Here is a 25,536-nt window from a genome sequence, read left to right as displayed (position 1 = left end):
TGAAAAGATATCTTTCCACCTTCGCTTTAACACATGGTGCAGTCTGTGCCATTCATCTAATTTATAATGTGACTATATAAAAGGTTATTAGGGCTTTTGTTTTCACCTTTTTACTTTCTTTGCTCTTCATTCGACCTAAGTTTTTTTTATCTCAAAAGCTTTTCGACCTTAAAGTTGTTCTTTCTATCATTTGTTTTTCTTTATTTTTTTGATACATGCTTTCAATTATGTCTTTTAATTTAACTTTTAAAGAGGCCGGGAGTTTCAGGATAGAACCTAGGGGAAGTCAACTTGGGCAAGATAACAATGACTTGATTTCATCAACCATCAAAGGTCGTGATTGTTAGAAGATGGTCTTCTAGTTCAACCTGATGTTTAAAGAAGGGTAGCAGCAAAATGAGGATAATGTTTAGGCAAGAGAATAATGGGTCTTGAGCATAAATGAACTACGTGTTCAGATAGATTTTGAACTACAAAATTTTTTTCCTTTTTCCACCTCTCAAGTTAGTCTATTTTCTATTGACGACATTTATTCTTCTTTAGCTGTTCCTTCTTCTGGGGTTCAATCTATCAATTTTTTTCTACTTCTACCCTTTTACCTATAAATGCTCTCATTGTCGCTTTTATTACCCCTCGATCAATTTTTGTTGAGATTATTTCTTTTTTTTAAAAGGTTTTCACATCATCTTACTTTTTCTAGGGTCGTATTGCTCTCTTCTACAGTTTAACCTTAGAATCTTACTCCTGCTCAAGAGTCAGAGTCTTCTGGTAGTGAAGATTCTGATAATGAGAAGTGTTATAAGGAAGAATATGAGGAAAAAAATACCTTGATCGATAAAAATGACGACAATGAGGGGGATTTTGTAGAGTAAGTAAATTGCTTGAGGTTTCTTATATACTCTTTGCAACCTAAGTATGATCTCCAAGAACATGATGAGAGAATTAAAGTGTAAGGCTAATTCTGAAGATTGTCCTAACATATGTTCAGTTCATCACATCTGCACTTTGGTGATTACTTTTTTTTTTAGAGAGGGGTATAGCATATTAATGTCGAATTTCTTAGATCGAGTAACTGATAAATTTCAGCTACATCGACTGTATGTATAGTAGGATTCATTCGTTGTTGGTCTGAGATTTCTACTTCATTCTTTGTTTGTTTTAACTTTTAAATCTTACAATTTAACTATCAGTTAGCTCACTCTTAACTCTATACGATACATAATAAGTTTTATCATTCTTTATCAATATCTAAACATTTTTCTCACTCTTTTTATTCAGAAAAATTTTTTCCATTAAAAAACACCCCAGCAATAAGAAATGGTATTATGTAATAGCCTAATCCGATAAAAAAAAATTTCATTGATTGCCCAAGCTTAATAATGAATTGGAAGTTGTTTTTCCTTTGTCTTTAAAAATAAAAAATAAAAAATAAATAAAGATAGTGAGACCAAGATCGAGGCCGTTGCTGAGGTTGAAGCATAAGAGATAATAAATGGGCCTGGCATTTTTATGGATGCATTAGTAGTTCTTTATGTCTTAGATTGAATAGATCTTGACAAAATAATGGAGTACATCCATAAAGGCATTTTGTCATTTATGTCCATAGGCTGACCTCTTCTGAAGTAACAAATTAGATCAAGTACTGAGATAGGTGTGAGGTAACCTCGTAGAATTTAATTTTAACCTGGTTTTTATCTAACTGTTAACTTGATTTTGTAGAGATGTCGCTAATGGAAGTTTTAACTTTTTTCTATATCAGTACACCTTCAAGCTCAAAAAAGCCAAAATAAGATTCAACTTGGGGTCTTATCTTGTAAAGGGGACAAAGTTATCAACCTCTCAGCTTAACGCACTCTAACAGTTTATAAGACAAAGTCCTTAACTCATCGGAAGCTTACCGTAGCACATCCAGCCAAAAAACTAAAGCTCGAATTCTCCTCTTTCACCTTGGAGAATCCCAAAGTAAGGGTGTTAAAGCCTAGCTTGGAGAGGATTTTCACAAGGTTGGATTATATTCCTATTAAGAACCTTGACATGATGAAGAGGTTTCGTAAAATAGCAGTCCCTTCCTTTATCTAATTTTAGCTCAATTTTTTATTATTCTTCATTTTACTTAAGACTGAGTCCATCTCATATAGTCTAATAGAAGCTCCTATCTGAACCTTTGGACAACACTAACTAGGCCTTCCAGGCCTTTCATCACACTTACTTTGCTATGGCCCACCTGGTCAATGTTGAGAAAGATGTGATAGTTCTAACTAAGAAGCATAAAAAGAGCTCAAATGCTTTAAGCAACGTTAGGTGAAGCCTAGGGGTGTAAATGATACATTAGTACTTGTAAGCTATTTGGGTTCGATTCGCAGAAAACTCAAATTTGGTTTGATTATTATCGAGTCAAGCTCAAGCTCGAATAGCTCGACTTATCGATCGAATCAAGTTCGAGTATTTTATATCCGACTCGAGTAGCTCGCGAGTCTAATCGATCTTTTATATTTAAATATATTTTTATTATTTTAATTAATAAAATATTTTGAGTCCGAGTTTGAGTTCAAGCATAAATAATCAAACTTTTATCGAGTATACGAATCGAGTTTATTTTTACATATTAATCGAGCTTAATCGAGCGAGTTCGAATAGCTCGAATTCAATCACGAATCGAGCTCGAGCTTGAAAAATAAAACTTGATCGAGTTCGAGCCGAGTATCGAGCCTCGAGTTGTGAGTCAAGCTCGAGCTTCTCACTGTATCGACTCGATTCGATTCGATTACATCCCTAGTCAAGCCTTAGTGTGTCTTATAAGAAAAAGCTGAGCAGAGGAAGAAGAATGATAAGTTGACAACAAAGTTGAAAGTCATCATGGTTGAGAAAGCCTCAACTGATTTTATGAAAGAGCAGGCCAAACTCAAGCTCAATGATGCTTAGATCGAGATAGCAAGGTTTAGGTCTGAGTTGAAGGCTAAGATATAGAAAAGAAAGATCTTAAAATAAAAGCTATTGAGGACTTCAAGGTTTTTAGCAAATTTTTTTAGCTAAAAGTGGAGTTCTTTCAGGTCAACATGCTCGGTGCCTTTGATTTAGCCAAGAAAGAGGTGCAATTTAAAATTTTCAACCTTAACCTCGATTTCTTTGATATTGATATCAACAATATTATATCAAGGTCTCTTTCAAGTCAGCCCAAAGAGAAAAATGAAAAGGAAAAAAATGATGATGGGGCATAGATGCCAAACTCGAGGTAATCTGAGGCCCAAGCACGAGACGGACGAGGCTGGAGAGGCTAAGGTCGTTGCTGCTGCTCCTACTGATGATGATGCTATTGTTGATATTGTTGACATATAATTCTTTTTTTCTTTTTAACTTTTGTAAATTTTTTGTTTTAAGAATGCTAATGTACGAAGTTGGTTTTTGTGGTAACCTCTGATAAGAATGATCTGCTAACAAATCATTTGCTAACAACTTTTGTACGATAAAAAATCATATATAAATATTTAGTCTAGTTTAGTCTAAGTTTCAGCTCAGTTCTGCTATTATAATTTTTTCTTTATTCGCACAAGTTTAAACTCGATTAATCACGATAATCATGATAATTTTTTAAGCTTAGTCTAAGTTAGGTGTTTGATTTGGCTAAGGTTAATTTGATCAAGCCCTATTAAGTGGGGCTGAGGGTTTACTAAGTCACTCAAATTAAATTAACTTGAGAATCCATTTAAGTTTCAAGTCAGATTTTGTTAGATCAGTTGGGGTATGAGCTCAGTGTGAACGTAAGCATCATTAGGCTAGTATAATTTGATTTTTACATTGAAGTAAAAATTACAAGTATGAGCTTGATTTAGTCCAAGCTATTGGTAATAAGTTTTAAGTTATTCACATTCCACATCCTTGGGATGATATTGCCATTCATATCTTGTAGCTTGTAGGTCAAATCATGAATGATCTCTTTAACTACATATGGTCCTTCCTAAGTTAGGGCTAATTTACCATCTCGGTTAGCTGCTTTTAAGGCTTTAACTTTTCTAAGCAACAAGTCTATATTTTCGATGTGCTTATGTCAGATCCTTTTGTTATAATAGCTAGACATTTTTTGTTAATAAGCTACTATTCATGTTAAGGCTATGTTTTATCTGTTTCTCAATGAGGTCTAGGTTGGTCACCCTTAGCACTTCTTTATTTTCTTTTTTTGACCATAATTCTACCCTTAAGCTCGAAAGATAGATCTCAATAAGTACCACAGCCTCTGTTCTAAATGCTAGGTGGAATAAGGTTTTGCCCTTTGGTACCTTAGTGGTATTCTTTAGGGCTTATAGTACCCCTAGTCGTTCATCGACCTTTTTTCCCTTCACTTCATCTAATCTCTTTTTCAAGGTTTTTAATATTGTCTTATTTGCCACTTCGACCTATCCATTGGATAGAGGGTAGGCAACTGACGTAAATTTCAGGTCGATGTGAAGGTTCGAACATCATTCCCTAAACCTTAGATTTTCAAATTGTTTTCCATTATCGATTATTATAAATCGAGGTAGATTGAATCTATAAATTATATTCTTCCACACAATTTTTTTCGCTTAAGCCTCTGTCATAATGGCCATCGTCTTAGCTTCAAGCCATTACATAAAATAGTCTACTGATACTAAGATAAATTTTCTCTGACTCATAGTTAGGGTAAATGGTCTGAAGACATCCATTTTTCATTACATAAAGAGCCATAGACTGATATTAAGGTGAGCTCGGTTAAGGGAAGATGCTACACATAAGTAAACTTCTAACACTTATCACATCTCTTAACCAGTTCAGTCACATCCCTTCTAATGGTGGGCCAATAATAGCCCTAAATAAGCACTTTGTAGGCTAATGATCGAGGTTTAAAATAGTTTCCACATATTGCTTCATGGATTGCTTATAGGACATAGTTTGCTTCTTCCTCATCAATATATCTTAGATAAGACAAGTTAAAGGATCTTTTATATAATTTTTCCTTTATCATCGTATTCTGAAGAGCATTTCTCATTAATGCTTTAGCTCGGATCGTATCTTCAGGTAGCATTCTTGTGGTCAAATATGTTTTAATCGATGTTATTTAGTTTGTTTTCCATGATCTATCTTACAAGCTTTTTCTCGATGCTTTTATGTGCCAATTCCTCTATCAAAACTTGATTCAGACTTTTTGTTATTATTCCTAAGGCCAATTTAGATAAGAAATCTGCTAGCCAATTTTTTAACCTCGATATTTTCTTTACCTCGATCTTATTGAAATTGGCCATCAAGGTCAGTGCTTTATCTAGGTATTTTTAAATTTTTTCTTCTCGAGTTTCGAACTCCTTATTGATTTGGTCAACCACTAATTGAGAGTCATTATATATGGTTATATATTAAACATTCAGCTCGATTTCCAATCTTAAATCAGTTATCAATGCCTCATATTTTACTTCATTGTTAGATGCCCTAAACTTAAATCTTAAGGTATATGGATATTACAATCCTTTCAGGCTAATTAGAATAAAGTCGACTCTTTCACTGTGGTTCATGATCGATCCATCAACAAAAAGCTTTCAACTTTTCTTGTCCAGGGTTTTCTCATTTTTTTTGGGTTATCTTTCAATATGTACCGAGGTGAACTCGACAACGATGTCCACTAGCACTTGAGATTTCAAGGTTGACCTAGGTAGTATGTGCAGGTCGAACTCATTAAGCTTCATTGCCCATTTGATTAACCTTTCTAACATTTTTAGCTTCTATAAGACTTGTCTCAGTGTTTGATCGATCAATACGTGGATCACATAAGCACGAAAATAGGGCTTGAGTTTTCTCTCCAAAGTGACAACTACATAAGTTAATTTTTCTATATTGTTGTTGTTAATTTTTGGCCTTGTCAATACTTTACTCATAAAATAGACTGATCTTTGCTTCCTTTCTTTTTTTCGAACTAAAACCAAGTTGATGGCCTGGTCTATGATAACTATGTATAAGTATAAGATTTTATCGAGTCTTGGCTTAGATAGGATAGATGGAGAAGATAAGAACTATTTGAGCTCCTCAAAAGCTTTTTGACATTGAGTGGTCCACTTGAAGTCAAAAATGTTTCTAAAACTTTTTTAAAATGGCAAATATCTTTCTATCGACCTTGACATAAATCAACTCAGGATGACTATTTTTCTAATTAACTTATGTACTTTTTTTACCAAGATCGGTGCCTTTATGTTTAGGATTACTCGAACATTTGCTGGGTTTATTTTATCCCCTAAAAATTGGGTTTATTTTATCCCTTGAAAAATGCATGCAGATCAAAACTAAACTTTAGCATAAGTACTTACCTAACGTGAGTTCGAAAGCATATTTACTTGAGTTAAGCCTTTTATTATACTTTTTCAATGTGTTAAAGGTCTCTTTGAGGCCTTTCAGATGCTCGATAAAACTCTTACTTTTGACTATCATATCATCCATACATACTTCAATGTTGTAATCAATTTGATTTTTAAACACCTTGTTTACCAGCCTTTGGTAGGTCGACCTTACATTTTTCAATCTGAAGGACATCATCTTATAATAGTAAAGGCCTTTCTCGGTAATAAAAGCCATCTTTTTTTCATTATCCTTTAGCATTTTGATTTGGTTATAACCAAAATAGGCATCTATAAAGCTAAAAAGGCTATGCTCGACACTATCATCCACCAACCAATCTATGCTGGAAAAAGAAAAGCTATATTTTAGGCATGCTTTGTTCAGGTCAATAAAGTCAATACATATCTACCATTTTTTACTATGTTTTTTTACCATAACCACGTTAGCTATCCATTCGAGATAATAGATTTTTTTGATAAAGTCTGCTTATAATAATCTGTTGACCTTCAACAGCCTTTTATCTTTTTAGGGTAAAGGTTTTTTTCTTTTGTCGAAGTAGTTTTACCTCAAGATTAATGAATAGCCTATGAACCATCACCTTGGTATCAATTTCAGGCATATCAGATGGTGTCTAAGCAAATAGGTCAACATTGTCCCTCAAAAGTTGAATTAACTAGTTCTTGTGCTAAAGTTTACTTTTAATCTGCATGTGTTTTTCAAGGATGCTATCCCAAAATGGTATGGCCACGAGATTCTCAATCAATTCTCATCCGGGTCTAATTTTTGGTTAATTATCTCTTTTTGTTTGGTTAGGTCAAGACCATTTTCTACAAAAATAGATCCTGAAGTGGTGATCAATATGTTATTAATAACTTGCTAAATACATAATGAAATTTAGAATGTATTTTTCACTGTAAGTTATATTTTGGCTAGCGTATTAGCTTGATCCAAATGACATGCAATTGTTCACACTAGCTTAAAAGCTTGGTCATTTTTAGAGTTACTTCAAAAATTAAAAAAAAATGAGATGAAAGATATCCTTTGTTGGAGTTTAAGAGCTCAGAATGGTTTAAGAGCATGCTTCCGTTGGTTCGGTCTTATGTTGTATGCTCTTACTTGTGATTTTTTACTTTTTATTGATTTTCGTTGTTTGCCCTTCTTAAGTGCATTTGGTCTCGATCAAACTGTAAATCTATTTCCTAGTCTTCCCTATCATTATTGTGACATAACACTATTGTGCCATAGATTGGTCTCTCTTAATTTTTCTAACCTCGTAGGCTGTTGAGAATTTCACCTTCAGATGGGGAACTGAGCCTATTAGTCAGATAATAGATTGGCTAAGTCAACCCAGTATCATGTTGTAGGCTAATGGGATGTCTACAACCATAAATTCTATGACCAAGATGATAGTCCTCGATTTTAACTGAATTGTTTCTTTCACTAGCATCTGCTCATTTTCAAATCTCACTAGTGTTATGGCGATTGGCTACAACTAATCTTCACCAATTTTCATTTTTTTCATGTTGCATAATACATGACGTTGGTCGAGCTTTCATTATCAGATAAGATTCTCTTTACTACAAAATTGTACACTACAATTTTGATTACTGTAGCATTATCATGTAAGTGTTGGATTCCTTCCAAATCTTCTTGGTTGAATGGGATAAGTTCATCTTTTTAGTCTTTTTTTTTCTTTATCGAGGTGTCTACAGCCGTAATCATGTCTGGTTGAACTTTCTTTTGGCTGAGGTAGAGCTGCCCCCAATGATCACATTAACCATTCTAGCGATCAGCCTATTGTTATCAGTTCAAACTTTTTTTTGTCTCAACTCATCTCCTTAGACTTCTCTTTTTTTTCTAGCTTTTTTTCTCTGCCTCGGTTGAGTTTTCTTCGGTCTTGTCTATAGTTTATTTTGGGTTGGCCTTATCTTTGCTATTCTACAAACCTTTTCAACTAACCTCTTCTTATCAAAGCTTGGATTTCATTTTTCAGGTTGGTGAAATCTTTAGTACTCAGCCATCTAAGGTTAAGATTTTTTCAATTTGCATCAGAATCCTCTCTCAAGAGGTATTTAATGTAGTATAGTTTATTTTTTCATTGGAGCTTCTAGCCCTATGTCATATCTTTGTTAGGGAAAGATCGTAGAAATCCTTGCTTTTTTTATTACCAAAAAGGGGGGTAAGCTTATCTTACCTCAATTGTCAAAGAGGGGGGATGAACCTCTCTCACCTTAATTGTTTCTCATTGTAGCTTTAGCATTTATATATTTTTCAACTATCAGTAGAATGTCAACTAGAGTTTTAGGTGGTTCAAGTGACAAGGTTAACTTCAGGTGATACTTTTTGTTATTGAGTCCACTTGTCAAGGTGGCTACAATAGCCGTTTGCTCTAGGTCTTTAACCTACAAAGCTTTCGCATTAAAAGGTGTAACATAGCTCTTCAAAGATTCATTGTGACCTTAGTAGATTAACATCAAGCTCATAATTGTCTTCTTTGTTCTCTAACTACTTATAAATCGAGATAAAAAATAGTAGTTGAGCTCTTTGAACATTGTAATTGACCTCATTCCAGGTTGTTGTTCCAAGATTAAACTATGCCTTTTAAAGTGGTAGCAAGGCCTTTACATATTAAAACTTCGTTTGCACCCTTCATCATCATGTTAGACCTATAAAGTTTCAAATGATCTAAAGGGTTAGAAGTACCATTGTATGTTTCTAAGGTTGTCATTTTGAATCTTTTAAAAGGCATGACTCTATCGATTTCTTCAATGAAAGGTGATATCTCTAAGAACTTAAGCTCGTCTTCAAATGCCACTATTTTTTTTTTAACTGGTTTTTCATGGCTTGCATCCGAGCTTCTAGGTCTTTGTTCAATTAGGGTTTAGGGTTTGTCTATTTGAATTTTTTGGTTGTGGCTTGTGTCAAGTTGTGGTTAGGCTATTGGCAAACTGGGTGTTATGCTCCTATTCTCTGAAGGTCGCAGAGGCTTCCATCTTTTCATAACTTGATTGTCTTAGTGCGGTTTCTTAGCCAAGGGTAATTAAGTTGGGCACTTTCAAAGCTTGTGATGTGGTTATGGTTTGTAACATCTATTTAAAGGCTTGGATCTGTTCAGTTAAAGCCTAAAATTGTTCCATGGTCAAACCTGTCTATAATGGGGTAGGTCTTTTTGAATGTTGGCTATTATGCATTTCTATTCTGATCGAGATGGTTGTCTTTCCTTCCTTAAAAGATTCTCTTCCTTGGTAGCATCATTCCGTGCTTGGCAAGTGAGTGGAAAAAAAGGCTCCTACTTGGCATGCCAAATGTGTCGAGCTCTGATTTCAAGATATTCTTGAAAAGATAGAAGAGAAAGACGGTTAGAGGTAAAGGTACGAAATGTTCCCTACGTTTGCACTCCGACACACAAATCAGAATAAGTAAGATTGGAATGAGAGTAGTAAGGTGAATTAGGGGTAGAATAAACTTACCTTCATGGTGCCTAAACCTTTATATATATAGATAAGTAATGGAGGACCATTAGGAGATAATAAGGATATGATCTGAGCTAATGTGTTACTGAATATGTCCGACTAACTTGATATATCAAGTTGACACAAATATCGGAATTACCCATGGTTGTCTCTTGAAAACTTCTAATATGTAAAAAGATCACTAAACCCTTTTGACCACCAAATACCCCCAACAATTATCTATCATATTTTAAATTATTAGTCTAATTTTATCCGAGCTTCACTTAGATTAAATCCTTTGACCATCAAACTTTTTCCATAGCGTTCCAATTGGTGACTTGGTCGGTTTTACATTAATTGAATTAATGAATGATGAGTCTATTTAACCGGCAGTACTCAAGTGGGTTGAGAAACACAGAATCTACCCAGAAACAATTTCCCCCAAAGCTGAAAATAGATAAACCTTGAAAGAACAGATTATGCAGCTATGAACAGTTTGAGACCCTTCTGGCATGAAATAAAAGGTAAGCAAAGGCAATTTGCTAGGCCTGGTTCTGCATTGTAATATTTGATGAGATTTGTAAGATGAGACTGAAAACGTGGTGAAATTGAAAACAAAGATTGAAGGTGGAATAGTAGCTGCAAGATGGAAAATTGCTATTATCCAGGAGGTGTAGATGTTTGGTGAGATGATAAATTGATTATTACGGAGATATTGCTAATGATTTATCTAATTAATATCACACTTTATTTAACAATTGAAATTATTATTCACAATAATAATTTAGTAAAATTAAATAAACATATTTATATATTTTGTTTTTTCTTAATCAATATTTCATTGTCTTTTACTAGTTAGACTTTTAATATTTTTTCTTTTTTTTTTCAATATTCTAATCTTTTTCTACAATTAACAGTCTTATTTTTATTTTTTTCTAAATTTAATACTAATTTTGTAAGGATAGTTTTAGCAATTTCAGTTAAAGAGGTGATAATGAATTTATTATTACGATTAATGCATAATATCTAATTTTCTTCTAAATCGATTAATTCAAATAAAATTCTATCAACTCTTCATCATATTTTTTAAATTGTTTTTTTAATTTTATATAAATTTAATATAACTTTTAATATATTTAACTAAATTTATATATAAAAAATTATTTTTATTTTATAAAAATTTAAAATAGATTAAAACTAATAAAAATATGTATCAAATATTTTTGGTTTTATCACTTCTTATCCAAATATCTATCCAAACCTATAAAATATTTAATATTCAAATTTAAATCGAACCTAACCCATTTCAAATGGAGTTTTCTTTTTTTTCTTTTTTTCGTCGTCCCTAATTTCAATTCCAGTAACATGCAAAATATGATTAGCACAGCTCTCATATCCATCTTCAAACTTCCAAAGTCCAACCAAGCTCTGGAGAATCATAGCTTTGTCCCCTTAGTTCTGACTTTGATGGCAAACATTCCCAACTCTACTTTTTACATGTTAAAGCTCACCTGGCCTAGAATGTTCCTCCCATACTATTATTGCCTTCTCAAAAACAGTAGAAGTGGGAATTGATAACAGATTAACTTCAAACAAGGAGTGCTGCAGTTTTCGAACATACACAAAAAGGTATAAGAACTAAGAATAAAGTAAAAAGTTTGGATCAATGTTCTTAATTTCGTTTGGTATTAGTTAAATAATCCTTAAAAGTTTATTTTTCCATTTTTACTGCAATTTGTTTTCTATTTTGTTTTATTTTTTTCAAACAAAAATTTATAAATATTTTAATTTCTTTCAAGAAAGAGCTTATGCCCTCTCTCTAAAGTTAACAATCTTAAAATCAAAATTAATTTCTTTTTCATCTCTTTATTTATATGTTAATATATTTTTACATAAAAAAATACTTATTTAAATGTTATATGATCAAAATAACTATTTAAAAATATAATGATAAATTAATGATATTATTTTTAAAATTTTTATTCTTATTTATTTAATTATTACAAATATTATATATTCACTTTACAAATTATTAATAATATTATTATGTTTAAATCCATATATATTTATAAATATATATGTATTAAATAAAAAATTTTAAAATATTATTCGAAAATAATCGATACTGACATATACTTTTTCTTTTTAAGAAAATCGAAAGATTAACAAAATTTAGACGCTATATATGGTTGTCATATATTCTTTGGGGACATCAAACATCATCCAGCAGCAGACTGGAAAAAGGTTCATTCGCCTCCTTAATATACGTTGCTTCCGAAAGCGGAAAAAGAAACCAAGGAAAAAAAGAGTTGACTTCCAATGCAAGCTTGACATAATTAACTAAATGATATCTTGAAACTGTACTCCCGAAAGAGCCCACAATTGCCCATACCAAGACTAGGCAGAATGTTAAGATGGCTAAGAATTCCATCCTTAAAACATGTGTTGTCAGAACTAAGATGGCTTTCTTGGCAAGATGGATCGCCATGAATTTCTTTTGTGGGCCAAAAGAAGAGAAAAAAAAAAATAAAAAAGATAACGGTTATAAAAATATACAAAAATAGTTGTGAAACAAGTGAATCACACAGATTACAAACAGAAAGAATTTGTCGTACCGTACAATCAAACTTAGCAAGAAAACTTTTAACGATTGCTATTTAGATTGATTTCTATAAGTTCCTCAATAGGTTGACGGCATATGGGACATTTATTTGACTGAAGCCTCAATGCTTTAGCACATTCGCTGCACATACACTGAAAGATACAAAACATCTAACTTGAGAATGATTTAACCACGTTTGAAATGTATAATTTGAGGGAAAAAAAAAAAAGTTATCCTAGCGTCTAATCATTCAAAGCTTTAGAAGTTTCCATGGAATACACATTAATCAAGTTTTTTCACTATTGCTAAGCTTGTTAAAAAAAAAAAAGCGCAATCCAGCAATAATTTTAGACAGTCTCAATTAGCAACAATAGATAACAAAATTGTCTATTCTAGATTTAAAATCCAGACAATGTCCTATCAACCTTGACAATATTCCTACCAACAAAAAAAGTAACTCCCTGCCAACTTGGCTTTGGTTGTTGGTAAGGCAGGGGTCAAACGAAAGGTAGGTCTCAGGTTTTACTTCTGATATTTTCCTTTAGTACCAATAAAGAAAGTATGTCTGAGCAGGCATTGCAACAGCCAAGTCACAAGAGATAAAGAAAAGAAACAATGCTCCAAGTAACAGGCAAAAGCAGAGTATATTATTCAATCACCAATTATCAGTCTTTCTCATAGATAGAATGTATATGTGCACCAAGCAGAAATGATGATCATGTTAGAGGATAAGATGGTAGAGTGAGCGCCATGTGGAACCCACTTAATGGCAGAATGATAATCAGATAACGGAACCCACTTAATAACAGAATTATAATCAGATAAGTAAATTATATGCCTGGTCCAACAACATCCATGTGTGCCAAACACCCATGCTTGAGCCTGCCTCCTTATCATTCTTAATCACACCATTCCACATGAGTTTATAAGCACCAACTTCAAACTAGTATATGACATTGATTATCAGCATGCATTATATTCAAGGAATATGTGAATTCTTACCATGTGGCGGCAAGGTAGGACAGCAGTACACTTAGGTTCAGTCAGGCAGACAACACACTCTTTCCCCGGGTCACTATCGTCAAAGCCTTCTACTGCTGCCAAGCTTCCTATTCCATATATCTCACGTAGTTCATAGCGAACTCCATCGACCCATAATATCTGCCTTATTACTTTCACTTGGAAAGAGTTACCATTGTTATTCTCCAGAATAGCTTGAGTAATTTGCATGTGGTTTGATGTATTTTGTGCAGGATCATCAATATGTTCATTGGATGAATGAGGCGGCATACATGTTTCAGCAGAAATTACAAGAGGGAAAACATCTTCTCCGGGTGATGGTTTTGAGAGATCATCCAATTCAAAGAAACCTAAGTCAATTCCTGTTCCCGAAGGCTGCTGAAATCTCTGGCCAAGTCCCTTCTGAAATGGTACTCTCACAGGCTCATATTCAGGAAATAGCGAAACAAACCTACAGTTTGACTCTTCCTTGGCAAAGTAGAAAATGGTGATACTGTAAATAAGAAAACAACACAATTAGATAAATGTATTTCATGGAGTTTGCATACCTTATCAGACAACTAACAAAGATTAATTATTTCATTAATTGGAAAGCTTTACATCTATTACCCTGGAATAAGTCACTTTCTTGCATAATTTAGTCAACAACTTAGTTCCTCTTATGAAACAAAGAATCATCATTGGGACATCCAAACTAGGATTCTGCAATATTTGGGAGCATAATTGGCTTGAATAAACCAATCCAACTAAAGAATTATTATTATTCCTTCAAAATCAGGATATCCATGTCTACAGCTTTACAAAATTATTTTATATCCAATTTTAAGAAACTTTCTACCATACAACTTTGAGAACCCTTAACCTAAAAATTCTCTATAACGAAGGCTTTTTGGTAGTAACTGAATATTCACATTAAAAATCATGCCTCGAAAGCAAGAAAGAACTTTGTAATAAAAAACCAAACGGCATTTATCACAACCCCAAACAAAATAGCAGTGATGAAATCAATATGCCACTCAACCCCTCAAAACAACGAATCAAACATGCCTAAAAAAAAGGGAAATGAAGAACTCTTACACATCCATGCAAATTAATGGCAGCTTGGAAAGCTATGAACAAACTTGAATCGATTGATTGTGACATGTTTGGTTCACAACCTTAAGATATCTTAAAGCATGCCTACTTCTACTGTAAAAATCACATCACGTGAACTCCATAAAAACTAATTAAAATAAAAAGAACAGAAGGAAGCAATTAGAGGTACTAAATCTAATTATGTAGGAAATATAAAGTGAATATACATGCAACTAACACGGGTGGAAAGGTTGACAAACAAACAGATGTCCATTTTGGTACAATCCAAAGCTACATGAATGATTTATTTTAAAATATTAAACTATATAACTTCCAAGAAGCAAATTATCAACATCCACTTCTTTATCTAAGTATAGTAAAAACTACTAAAATTAAGATTTTGGAGAACAACTTGCTAATCCCTTGGATTAGCCTTTTATTATGATACTGAGGAAAGAGAATCAATTACAAATTACACATTAATGCTTCTAATTAATCCCTCCTAAACTGTCTCGCATGGAATATTCGCATAATATTCCAACTCACACATAGGCATGCACTACCAAAAACTTCAATGTTGAAGAGCAAATTAAAAGGACTTTCTAAAAAGAAAAATGATAACAAAAAACTAATAGCAATAATCAACATAAGAACAAATTCAGATTCCTTTGAATTGTCAGATGAAAATTTCCAAATCTCATTGCCATCATCCTATACCCACCACTTCTTACCAACAATGTTAAGCAAATGATGCAGTTTCCTCAACAGTAGAGGCAGATCTTGACATTTAATTTTGAGGAGCCGAAATAATATTTTACAATAATAAATTATTCAAAATCTATCAAATCTATTAATAATAGAAAAAAGATATTTTAGATGAAACAGATAACAACAAAATTTACAATAATAAGTATGCTAATATGTAAATATAAGTATAACAAAATAAATATATTAAAAATTTGATATTACGATTTCACCTTGTAAATCAATAGCAACATTCTCTATAAAAATAAAATCATTATATTTTTTACATTATTAACATATTATCTTATCATATTTAATATTTTAAGTATTAAATTAAAAAAATCATTAAAGTTTTGTTTTTAAATAAAAAATATGTTTGAAAACAATAGAGTACAAATTTTGATATGATAGTTAAACCTTCTAATTTTTTACATGGTATTTTTAAATTATAAAAAATGAAAAGATACTTAAACTAATCATGCTATTTATTTTGACATGTAACAATTTTCAAAGAAAAGGAGCACGCATGATATAGTAAGGAAAAAAGTTTGAAAAAAAAAAAAAAAAAAAAAAAGATCTCAATTGGATATTTGTCAATTCAATTTTAGTTATTATGATACATTAATGCTCATATATATGTCAAACTTAAAACTACATGTTTGTGAAAACATAGTGATAACAAACTTATTCATTTTAAATTGAAAATATTTATAGTAAGTAAATCCAAGTTAAAGAATTGTAACATTTAGATAGTTACTATATTTTCAATAGATATATAGAATGAAGAATAATATATATGAACACAATAAATTTAGATTTGAGTGGGCCTAACTAATTTATTTATAAATAAATTTTAAAATTATTGACAAAATAATAATATAAAAAAAATTTTCAAAATTTTTTAGAGGGCCATAGCTCCGCTAGGCTCCCTAGTAGATCCATAATTGCTCAACAGTTCTTATGGACGTGATAAATAGTTGTTTCTAGGAGAGTAAAGAAACTCAAAGATGGGCAAAAGAAGAGATTGAAGACATTTATCTTAACTGTGCCAACATTTGTCAAAATCATTTGAACTTACAAACAGTAGCAGACCATAAGGAGTAGTTCTTCAATAAAAATCTATTTAAGTATAGGTCAGCCAATGGAGGTTACCTAATGTCATTCAGCCTATATGGCACAAACTATGCATGTTAAAAAGTTTGGAACTTTAAGGCTTTGCTTCATAGGGTGGAAAGAAAAATGAAGAAATGAAAAGTTGGAAGAGAAGAAAAGTGAGAAGATAGAAAACATATTTTTTTCTTTCCATTGGTGTACTTGATTGGAAAGAAAGTAAAGTTGAAAGAAAATGTAATTTTCCTTCCACTCATTACTTGGTAGAGTTAAAAATGAAAGGACATGAAGTAAAAATTACATGAATTTACCGTTATAATCTTTTGAAAATTAAGATGAAAAAGAAAATTCTAAATATAATGGACAATTTTGTAAATATGTAATACACACTCACATCTCTCCCACTTTCTCTCCTTTTTTCTTTCTAATTTGGAGTGATTTGTTTTCGTTAATGAGTGTGAAAATTGATAATCTTTCCTATTTTCTTTCCTCTCCTTTTTCTTTCCTACCAAGCACACTTACAATCCATTTTCCTTTCATTTTTCCATCCACCCCTTCATCCTTCCACTTTTTAGCTGTACCATGCACAGTCTAAAGGTGTTCTTGGTAGAGTGAAAAAGTAGAAAGATGGACAAGAAAGTGTCTAAAAGTAGAAAGAAAATGAATTTCAAGTATGCTTGGTAGAAAAGAAAAGTGAGAGGAAAGAAAATAGCAAAGTTTACCATTTTACTCACTTATTTTCAAATACAAATCATTCCAAATTGGAAAGAAAAAAGAAGAGAATATGAGAGAAGTGTAAGTGTTGCATATTTTCACAATTGTCCATCATTTTTAGATTTTTCCTTTTATTATCTTAATTTAAAAATGTTATAATGGTAAAATCATATATTTTTCATTTTTTTCTTTTCGTTTTTCAACTCTACCAAGCAATGGCTTGAAAAAATTTACATTTTCTTTCAACTTTTCTATCTTTCCAACCAAGCACAAGAATGGAAAGAAAAAATTTATTTTCCATCTTCCCACTTTTCTCCTCCTTCAATTTTTATATTTTTCATTTTTCTATCTACCATACCAAGCAAAGCCTAACTCATTCACTTCACAAGGAATGTATTATTGGTTAAAGTTTTCTAGCTGAATAGTGGATCAAAATGCTATTATAGTATTCACTTGTGAAGTGAATGAGTTAGACTTTACTTGGTATAGTAGATAGAAAAATGAAAAGATGGAAAATTGAAGCATACCCTACATTTCTGTGAAGCATAAAAAGTCAAAGGTGATGGAAAAGGTGAAGTCCGTATCAGAAAGACATGACCTAATACTGTAAGGCTTGAACAGCATCACAATGGATAAAGAGATGCATCACAGTTATGGCCCCCTGAAAACTAGAATAGCCAATGATGCCCAAGTGGGCTTTGCTTCACACAGGACAAAAATATGCAAGCTGAACTACAGAGCTCTAGAGCTCTCTCTGTTAACCAAAGCCCCTCACTGTTAAGTTCCCAAGTTAAATTCCAAAACCTTTTTATAAACATTTCAATTGCCATTTAAAGGCCTAAGGATGCAGAGAACCTTTGCATCTTCTAAGGGAACTTCAAGAGCAAGCCTTCCAATTCATTTACAATCCACATTCACTAATATAGCCTTAACAGTTCCTAATGCTTATACGGTACTCATAGTTTAATTAGTTAAAGCTAGAAAAGCAGTCACCTAATACACAATTCCCAATTCTAATAAGAAAGATAATTTGCTTGTAAAATGTGGTTTACATCATTCCTCACACTAGATTGAAAGACCCTATAACTCCAATGCTTCTAACCATTGTAATGACTAACTATTGCTCAGCCAAATAGGAAGTTTTAGGATATAGCTTAGTTCATTAAAATTCTTAATCCTTCAGATTTGATCAGTTTAAGGTGTGTTTAGTCCATAAGATTACTATAGGATAGTATAAAATGATATTATGATTAGCATTACATTAAATAATGTTATAATATCTTGTGTTTGATGTACAAAAGGATTAGGATAAGATAATTTATTTATTGGTCAAAATTATCCTTCTTCAAAGTTTATACAATTTAAATTACTGATGTAATTTTTAAAGGTATAATTGGACATGTAAGTTCAATCCCATGGATTAAACTTTGGGTTTAGGATGATTTAATCCTCTCCACTTTGGGAAGATTGAATCATCCTATGCCAAGATGATGATTAATCTTCTTCACAATCCTATCCCTTTCTTTAGATACATACTAAACACAGTATAGGATGATTATCATCCTCTCCTATCAACAGTCCTATGCGTCAAACATAACCTTAAGGCATCACTGCAGAACGCAATGAAGTTAAATGCACAGGCCTAAAATCCATATAACATCCAAAGCCTATTGCATAATCTATTTTTCTATCTTTCTTTAGTATTTAATGACCAAAAAATAGTTTTCATCATTTAAATTTATTTTATCACATAGCTACACCAACTTTGGGTTTGATTTGGATTATTTTTTCTCCATTAGTTATCCAAGCATGGTCATCTCGAAAAGTTCAAAATAAAAGACTTTCAATAAAGATTTCAGTTTTCATGTCTTTGAAATTTTTTCATTTAAAAAAAAAAATTAAACCTTAAACTAAAACCCCATCTCCAATTTTTCCCCTAAAAAAAGAACTTTAACCAGACCCCAAATTTAATCAACAATAATAATTCTTTTTTATGAAAAAGGGTTTATTTTACCTGCCATCAAACAAGGCATCAAAAACGAAAGAAACCAAGTGATTATCAGGGTTTTGCTCGTCTACTTCGAGCTTCAACGTATCCTTATGCACGTTTACATCATTCCTCACTTTCTTAGCATTCTGGTGCTCCACATAAGCAGGCGGTGGCTGCGGTGGCTGCGGTGGCGGCGCCACAGCATGAGAATGAATCGCGGGCCACCCACTAGTCTGATTGGCGTAATAAGAGTAGGGTTGAATAGGGAAACGACCCATTATGGGGTTTGAGTAACCGCAGTAACTGTTGTGAATTGGAGGCGATGGTCGTGGCGGGTGCGTAGGATAAGGGTTCTGGGGATGCGCAGGATAAGGGTGGCTAGTTGAAGGGGGAGGAGGAGGAAGGGAAGTGGGTTCTTGGGGGTAATAGAGAGGTGGAGGAGGGGGAGGGGCAGGGAGGTGGTTTCTCCTCCTGTTGCTGTTGGTTGTGCTGCTCCATGAGATGCCCATGTTTGGGGGGAGGGAAACTGAAAGAGAAAAAAAGATTGAAGCAAATGGAAAGATGAGTTGTTTTTACATATTTGTGGATGTAAATGACGATAGTCGTTGTTGAAATCTTTGTTTGCGTGTTGATGAACAAAGAATGCATTACTCTTTGACTTTTTTATCAATTTGACAAATTTTTTAAATGTTCTAGAATTCAATATCATTACCATGACCAAATCAATTGAGAATGGGTATAATATTAAATTTAAATTTAAATTTGATTTAAAATTTAATTTAAATAATTTTATTTTTTAATTTTAAATTTAATTTGAAATAAAAATTAAATTATTTAAATTTATTTGAGTAAGTTCAATTAATATATAAAAAATAAATTTATATTTATATTTGATAAAAACTTGATTATTTATATTTGATTTTGATCTTGAGTTTTAGATATTTTATAAATTAAAATATATTAAAATATAAAAATTCGATTAGATTCATAAATTACACGAATCATATATAAAAATATTCAAACTCAATTAAATCGATTAGTAGAATTACTCAAATTTAAACTCAATTCAATAATAATCAAATTAAATTTAAATTTTATTCAAATTAAATTTAAATATTTTATAAATACTAATATCTTATTTACATCCGTAAATATTTAACTAAAATAAAAAGTAACAGTTCTATATCAATATATATTGAAAGTTTTACCTCCAAAATTTTTATTTTATTTTTAAGTTTCACTTTGTCATTTATTGATTTTTTTAGACTCAAAATATTTTCAAAGACAAATATATATGTATTAATTCACTTATAAGAAATTTTCTAGGGCTAATTATAAAAATAACCTATATTTTTCATTAGTTGGCCACATCATCAATGTTATATCAACATAAAAAAAATTTAATTCAAAAAAAAATTTAAAAAAATTAAAATATTCTAAAAATATTTTTTTAATTTAAAAAAAATTTCAATTTTTAAAAATTTTTAAAAATATAAAAAAATTCAAAACAATCTAAAAACAATCTAAAAAATTTTAATAAATTCTAAAAATTCCAAAAAGTTTTTAAAAATTCTAAAAAAATGTTAAAATTTATAGACAATTAAAAATATGAAATATTTTTAAAAATATAAAAATTGTGATAATTTTAAAAATTCAAAAAACTCTAAAAATTTTAATAAAAAATCTAAAAAATTAAAAAAATGAAAATTTTAATAAAAATTAAATATTCTTAAAATTAAAAAATCACACAAACTTAAAAAAACAAAAATTAAAAAAATAAAATATTTTGAAATATTTTGAAATTTTAAAAAAAATAAAAATTTTTGACAAAATATGAAATTTTTAAAAAATTCTAAATTTTTTTTAAAAATTTTGAAAATAAAAAATAAAAAAAATTAATAAAAATCCAAAAATGATCAAAAAAATTTTTGAAAAATTAAAATTTTAAAATTTAGAAAAATGAATTTTTTTTTTGAATTTTTAAAAAAATTTTTACAAATTTATAAAAATTGTTCTTTTTTTTTTTTAATTTTAGATTTTTTATTTTAAACAGTTTTAAATTTTTGTATTTTTAATTTTAAGAAAATTTTATTTTTATTAAAATCTTCTTTTTTGAAATTTTTGAAAAATTTTGAATTTTTTTAACTTTTGAGATTTTTTTGAAACTTTTTAAGTTTCCTTAATGATTTAGAAATTTTTAAAAAATTTTAAAACAGTTACTTAAGTATTTTTTTTTTTCAATTTAATCACTTAAGTGTAAGGGTAATAGCAGTTTAGTTAAAATTGAATTCAACTTGGTTTTTTTAAATATTGTATAATATTATAAAAATTTAAAATCTCATCTAAAATCTTTTTTCAATCTGAACTGAACTGAATTAAATTTTATTGATTCGGGTTAGTTCTATTTGATTTATTATTTTTAATTTTAATTTGTTTAATTTTTAATGTATTATTTTAATATAAAATTGTAATATATTTAAGTAGATTTTGTTATAAAATTTTTATTTTTATTTTATAAAAATTTAAAATATATATAAAAACTAAGAAAAATATATAATTTGATTCGGTTTGATTTTTTTTATTTTTCACCTCTTGATTTGAAATTTGATTTGAACCTAATATATACATTTAATATCTAAATTTGATTTGAACTGAATAAAAAAAATGACCCAAACCTAACCAAACACTAAAGTTTCGAATCGATTTTTGATTTTTTTGGTATTTTTTCTCACCCTACTTAAGTATGAGTAAGTTATTATTATTATTTTGTCATTTATTTATTAGAGTCCAAAGATGTGTTAAAATGGCTTGTCAAGTGCAACATGGGAATGCTACATCATCTCACAAGCCACAAAGTATTATTAACATGACATTATAAATTTTGAAAAAAATAAATATTTTGGTCATTTAACTCTTTAAAATTTCTATTTTTGTTACTTAACTTTAAAAATTTACAATTTGTTCACGAATATGTCCTCAATTTTTATAAATAATAGAAATCCACATTAATTTGATATTTTTATTGCATAAAATTAAATTATATTTTTTTATTTTGTTGTAATTATACCTTTTAAATTTAAAAAATGAATGAATATTATCTAATTGTCAAAATTACTAAAATAGCATTACTTCAAATTTTTGTGATTCAGTCCATCCAAATAAATTCAAGTATTTCATATTGCATATGTCAGGATCCTAAATATAATAAAGTTTATATTTTTAATTTCATGAAATAAAATATTAAAATAATATAGATATTATAAATTTATTAGAACCTTAGACATTATGAAATATGAAATTTATTAATATTTTGATTGTTTATGAAATTCATAACCAATGTTTTTTAGAAATTTAACATAATAAATTATTTTATTATTTATATTACCTATTGAAATATATTAGAATAATACTCAAATAAGTCATTGAATTTTATAAAAATAATAGAAATAAACATTTAATATTTTTATTACATGAAATTAAACTATGAAATTTTTTTTATTATAATTATACCTTTTAAATTTGAAAATAAGAAGAATATTAATCAATTGTCAAATTACTAAAATATTATTATTTTAAATATTTGTTGTTCAGTTAATCCAAATCAATTCAAATAACTATTTTAAAATTTTACATTTTGGTCACTAATGTTTGTAAAATTATCAATATTTGGATGTTACTCTCAACGTAACTGTATAACAATTTAAGCACCAATGGTTTGTAAAATTTAATATAATAAATTATTTTATTTTATTTTATTTTGTTACTTATATTTCCTTTAATATTTTATTACATAAAATTAAAATTAATTTTTAACATTATGAAATATGAAATATGAAATACTTACTTTAGTTTTTTTGGATGAGCTAAACGACAAAGATTTGAAGTAACATTATTTTAGTAATTTTTGCAAGTGAGTAATATTATTTTATTTTTCAAATTTAAATGGTATAATTATAATAAAATAAAATTTTATAATTTAATTCTATGTAATAAAAATATCATATTTATTTCTATTTTTTTACAAAATTTAAGGACTTATTTCTTCTAACTAAATTATAAATTTTTAAAATTAAGTGATCAAAACAAAAAAAAAAAATTGAATAACTGAAATTTATTTTTTAAAAATTATATAATGTCACGAAAATAATTTCACATGATTTGTTAGATGATGTGATAATGTCACTGTAGCACCTAACAATTGATGTGGCAATATCATGTCAATGCACTGTTAATTACTAATAGTGGAATGAAAAAAAATACTTATTCAAACTTAAGTAATTAAATTAAAAAAAATTAATACTTAAATGACAATCTTAAAAAGATTCATAAAATTTAAATGACTATTTGTATATTTTACCTATTTTCTATTCTTTCTAGAGGGGTTGTTTATTCACCACATATAAGATTAATGGTACATTGATGTTTGTATACCAACTCAAATAACTCAAATAATTGAGTTCCATTCTCCTTTTTCTTCTAAAACTAAAAATATGACTATTATCTGATTAAAAATAGTAAATTATTATTTCCATTTGTAGAATGTATGCCGAATTCGAATTTAACTCTTTGAGTAAAAGAATACATACTCCTCAATGAACCCAAATTTAAAAGTGCTATGACTAAATTATTTTTATGTTATTGTCTATGTAAGCATAATTAAAATGTTAATAAAGATCTCATCTTATACTATTATAATTTCTTGTAGAATTGTATAATCCTACTTTTTACTATAGAATTTTGTACTCTTATAAAGTGATATAAGTAAGGTGGAGTAAAAATTGTATTTATTAATCATACATCTACCAAATTAATCATCTATTCTTTTTGTTTTTTTAGTATAAAGAGAATTGATTATGGAGAGAGAGAGAGAGAGAGAGAGAGAGAGAGAGAGAGAGAGAGAGAGAGAGAGAGAGAGAGAGAGAATAAATGCAATTTATATGCATCAAACGGTCCATAGGTGTTCCTACGCCTTTGGTCTAATGCTTTAAAGCGTTTTAGGGGACATCAATGGATTGGTTTCAAATTAGGTTTCCCCATTCTTCTTATTTGTATTAAAGTTTTGCCCTTTTGATATAATAAAAAAAAATGACCCATAGGTTGATTTTGATTTTACAGAAACATATAATTGCTAATTAATTCTAATGCAAAATATATCTCTCACAAATTTAGGCTTCATTTTGATATTTACATTTTGTTTTTCAATAAAAAGAAAAAAAATTAAAAACAAAAAAAGAAAAAGCATCAGATGAAACCTCGATTAATTAGTACCATAATTTTGAGATAAGCATGTTTCAATAAAAATCATGACATACTACTAGCGAGAAATGCAATAATTATCCCTACAACACAAGTTGTCATTAATCATTTGTCTCCCCATTCAGGCCGTTCTCTGTCAGTTATTATTTGTCATCATCAGCCCTCTAATGTTATTCTTTCCCACCCAAATAACCACACTGATTATAGCGTATAAACTGGTAATATTCATAATGGTTACCCAAGTTGATAAGAAGAAGAGTTTTTTTTTATCAATCAAGATTTGATATTTACAAAAACCACTTCGGATTTAAAATTTTAAATGCATTAGATTCAGGTTAAGAGAATCTATCCGTCAATCCAAAAACTCATAACAATGCTCTTCCATCGAATTTACTATCACAAAATCCTCAACTACACATCAACTTTAGAATTTTTCTTGATTATTCATATTAATTGTGTGTAGTTAATATGTGAAAAATGAAACATGATAGGAAAAAGAAAAGCAGAAAATGGGGTATATGAAAGGTTCATCATTAATTAATGTGCTTAAGATATGTTTGATGTGTACTATAATAAATAGAATAAAATGATAATTATTTTATATTATATTTGATTTATATTTAAAAAAATAATAAAATTGTAAGAAAGATTTATTCTCTTGATATAAGATGATTCAATTTTCTTAAAATGGATAATGTTATTTTTAATTTATAAGATTGAATTTATATATCTTATTATACCTATAAAAATTATATCAATAATTTAAATTATCTAAACTTTGAAGAATAATAATTTTGATCAATAAATAAAATTATTTTATTTTAATTTTTGCATATATCAAACATAAAATAAGATGTCATTATTTAATTTAATCTTATTCATAATATTATTTTAATTATCTTATCTTACACCAAATACACCCTTTAAGTTATTAGATAAGCATCGGAAATGGGAAGATGTTAGTTATCAAATTTACCGATCAAAATACACTTCTTTTTCTTATTGTTTTTAGTTGCTGGATAGCCAAGCAAGATCTTTTCATTCTACATTAATGCTCATAAAAAAAATTGTAACAGAAAATATGTTTCGAAATTAGTGTTTAATCTAATTAATTTATATAATCATTTTTAAGAGGTAACATTCAATAAATATAAAGTTTAAATTTTAATATATACAATCCATACCACTTTTTTTGCCAAAAAAAAAAAAAGAGTTTCTGTTCCTAAAATAAGATTACAAAA

General features: G+C 29.4%; 1 protein-coding gene across 1 annotated transcript; it reads right to left on the bottom strand.

The window, feature by feature from the left end:
- Positions 1 to 12,094: 12,094 nt before the first annotated feature.
- On the bottom strand, positions 12,095 to 19,728 carry LOC111279962 (putative E3 ubiquitin-protein ligase LUL4). Its single transcript, XM_022867047.2, has 3 exons — positions 19,064 to 19,728; positions 13,390 to 13,900; positions 12,095 to 12,539 (listed from the first exon to the last, which is right to left on the bottom strand). Exons 1-3 carry the CDS (start codon positions 19,546 to 19,548, stop codon positions 12,429 to 12,431), a joined length of 1,107 nt encoding a protein of 368 aa, XP_022722782.2. The 5' UTR covers positions 19,549 to 19,728; the 3' UTR covers positions 12,095 to 12,428.
- Positions 19,729 to 25,536: the final 5,808 nt, after the last annotated feature.

This window comes from Durio zibethinus, chromosome 27 (genome assembly GCF_047325235.1).
Source record: "Durio zibethinus cultivar Kanyao isolate XHJ-2024 chromosome 27, ASM4732523v1, whole genome shotgun sequence".
In the NCBI taxonomy this organism is placed as follows: domain Eukaryota; kingdom Viridiplantae; phylum Streptophyta; class Magnoliopsida; order Malvales; family Malvaceae; genus Durio; species Durio zibethinus.
This window is presented reverse-complemented; position numbering and strand designations above follow the sequence as displayed.

Bases quoted from the DNA above. Each gene is read 5' to 3' on its own strand.
- LOC111279962 (XM_022867047.2), bottom strand. From the start codon at position 19,548: ATGGGCATCTCATGGAGCAGCACAACCAACAGCAACAGGAGGAGAAAC. The intron at 13,901-19,063 runs GTAAAATAAACC...TCTTATTTACAG, and splicing joins GATGCCTTGTTTGATGGCAG to TATCACCATTTTCTACTTTG. The intron at 12,540-13,389 runs GTAAGAATTCAC...TGTATCTTTCAG, and splicing joins TCCTACCTTGCCGCCACATG to TGTATGTGCAGCGAATGTGC.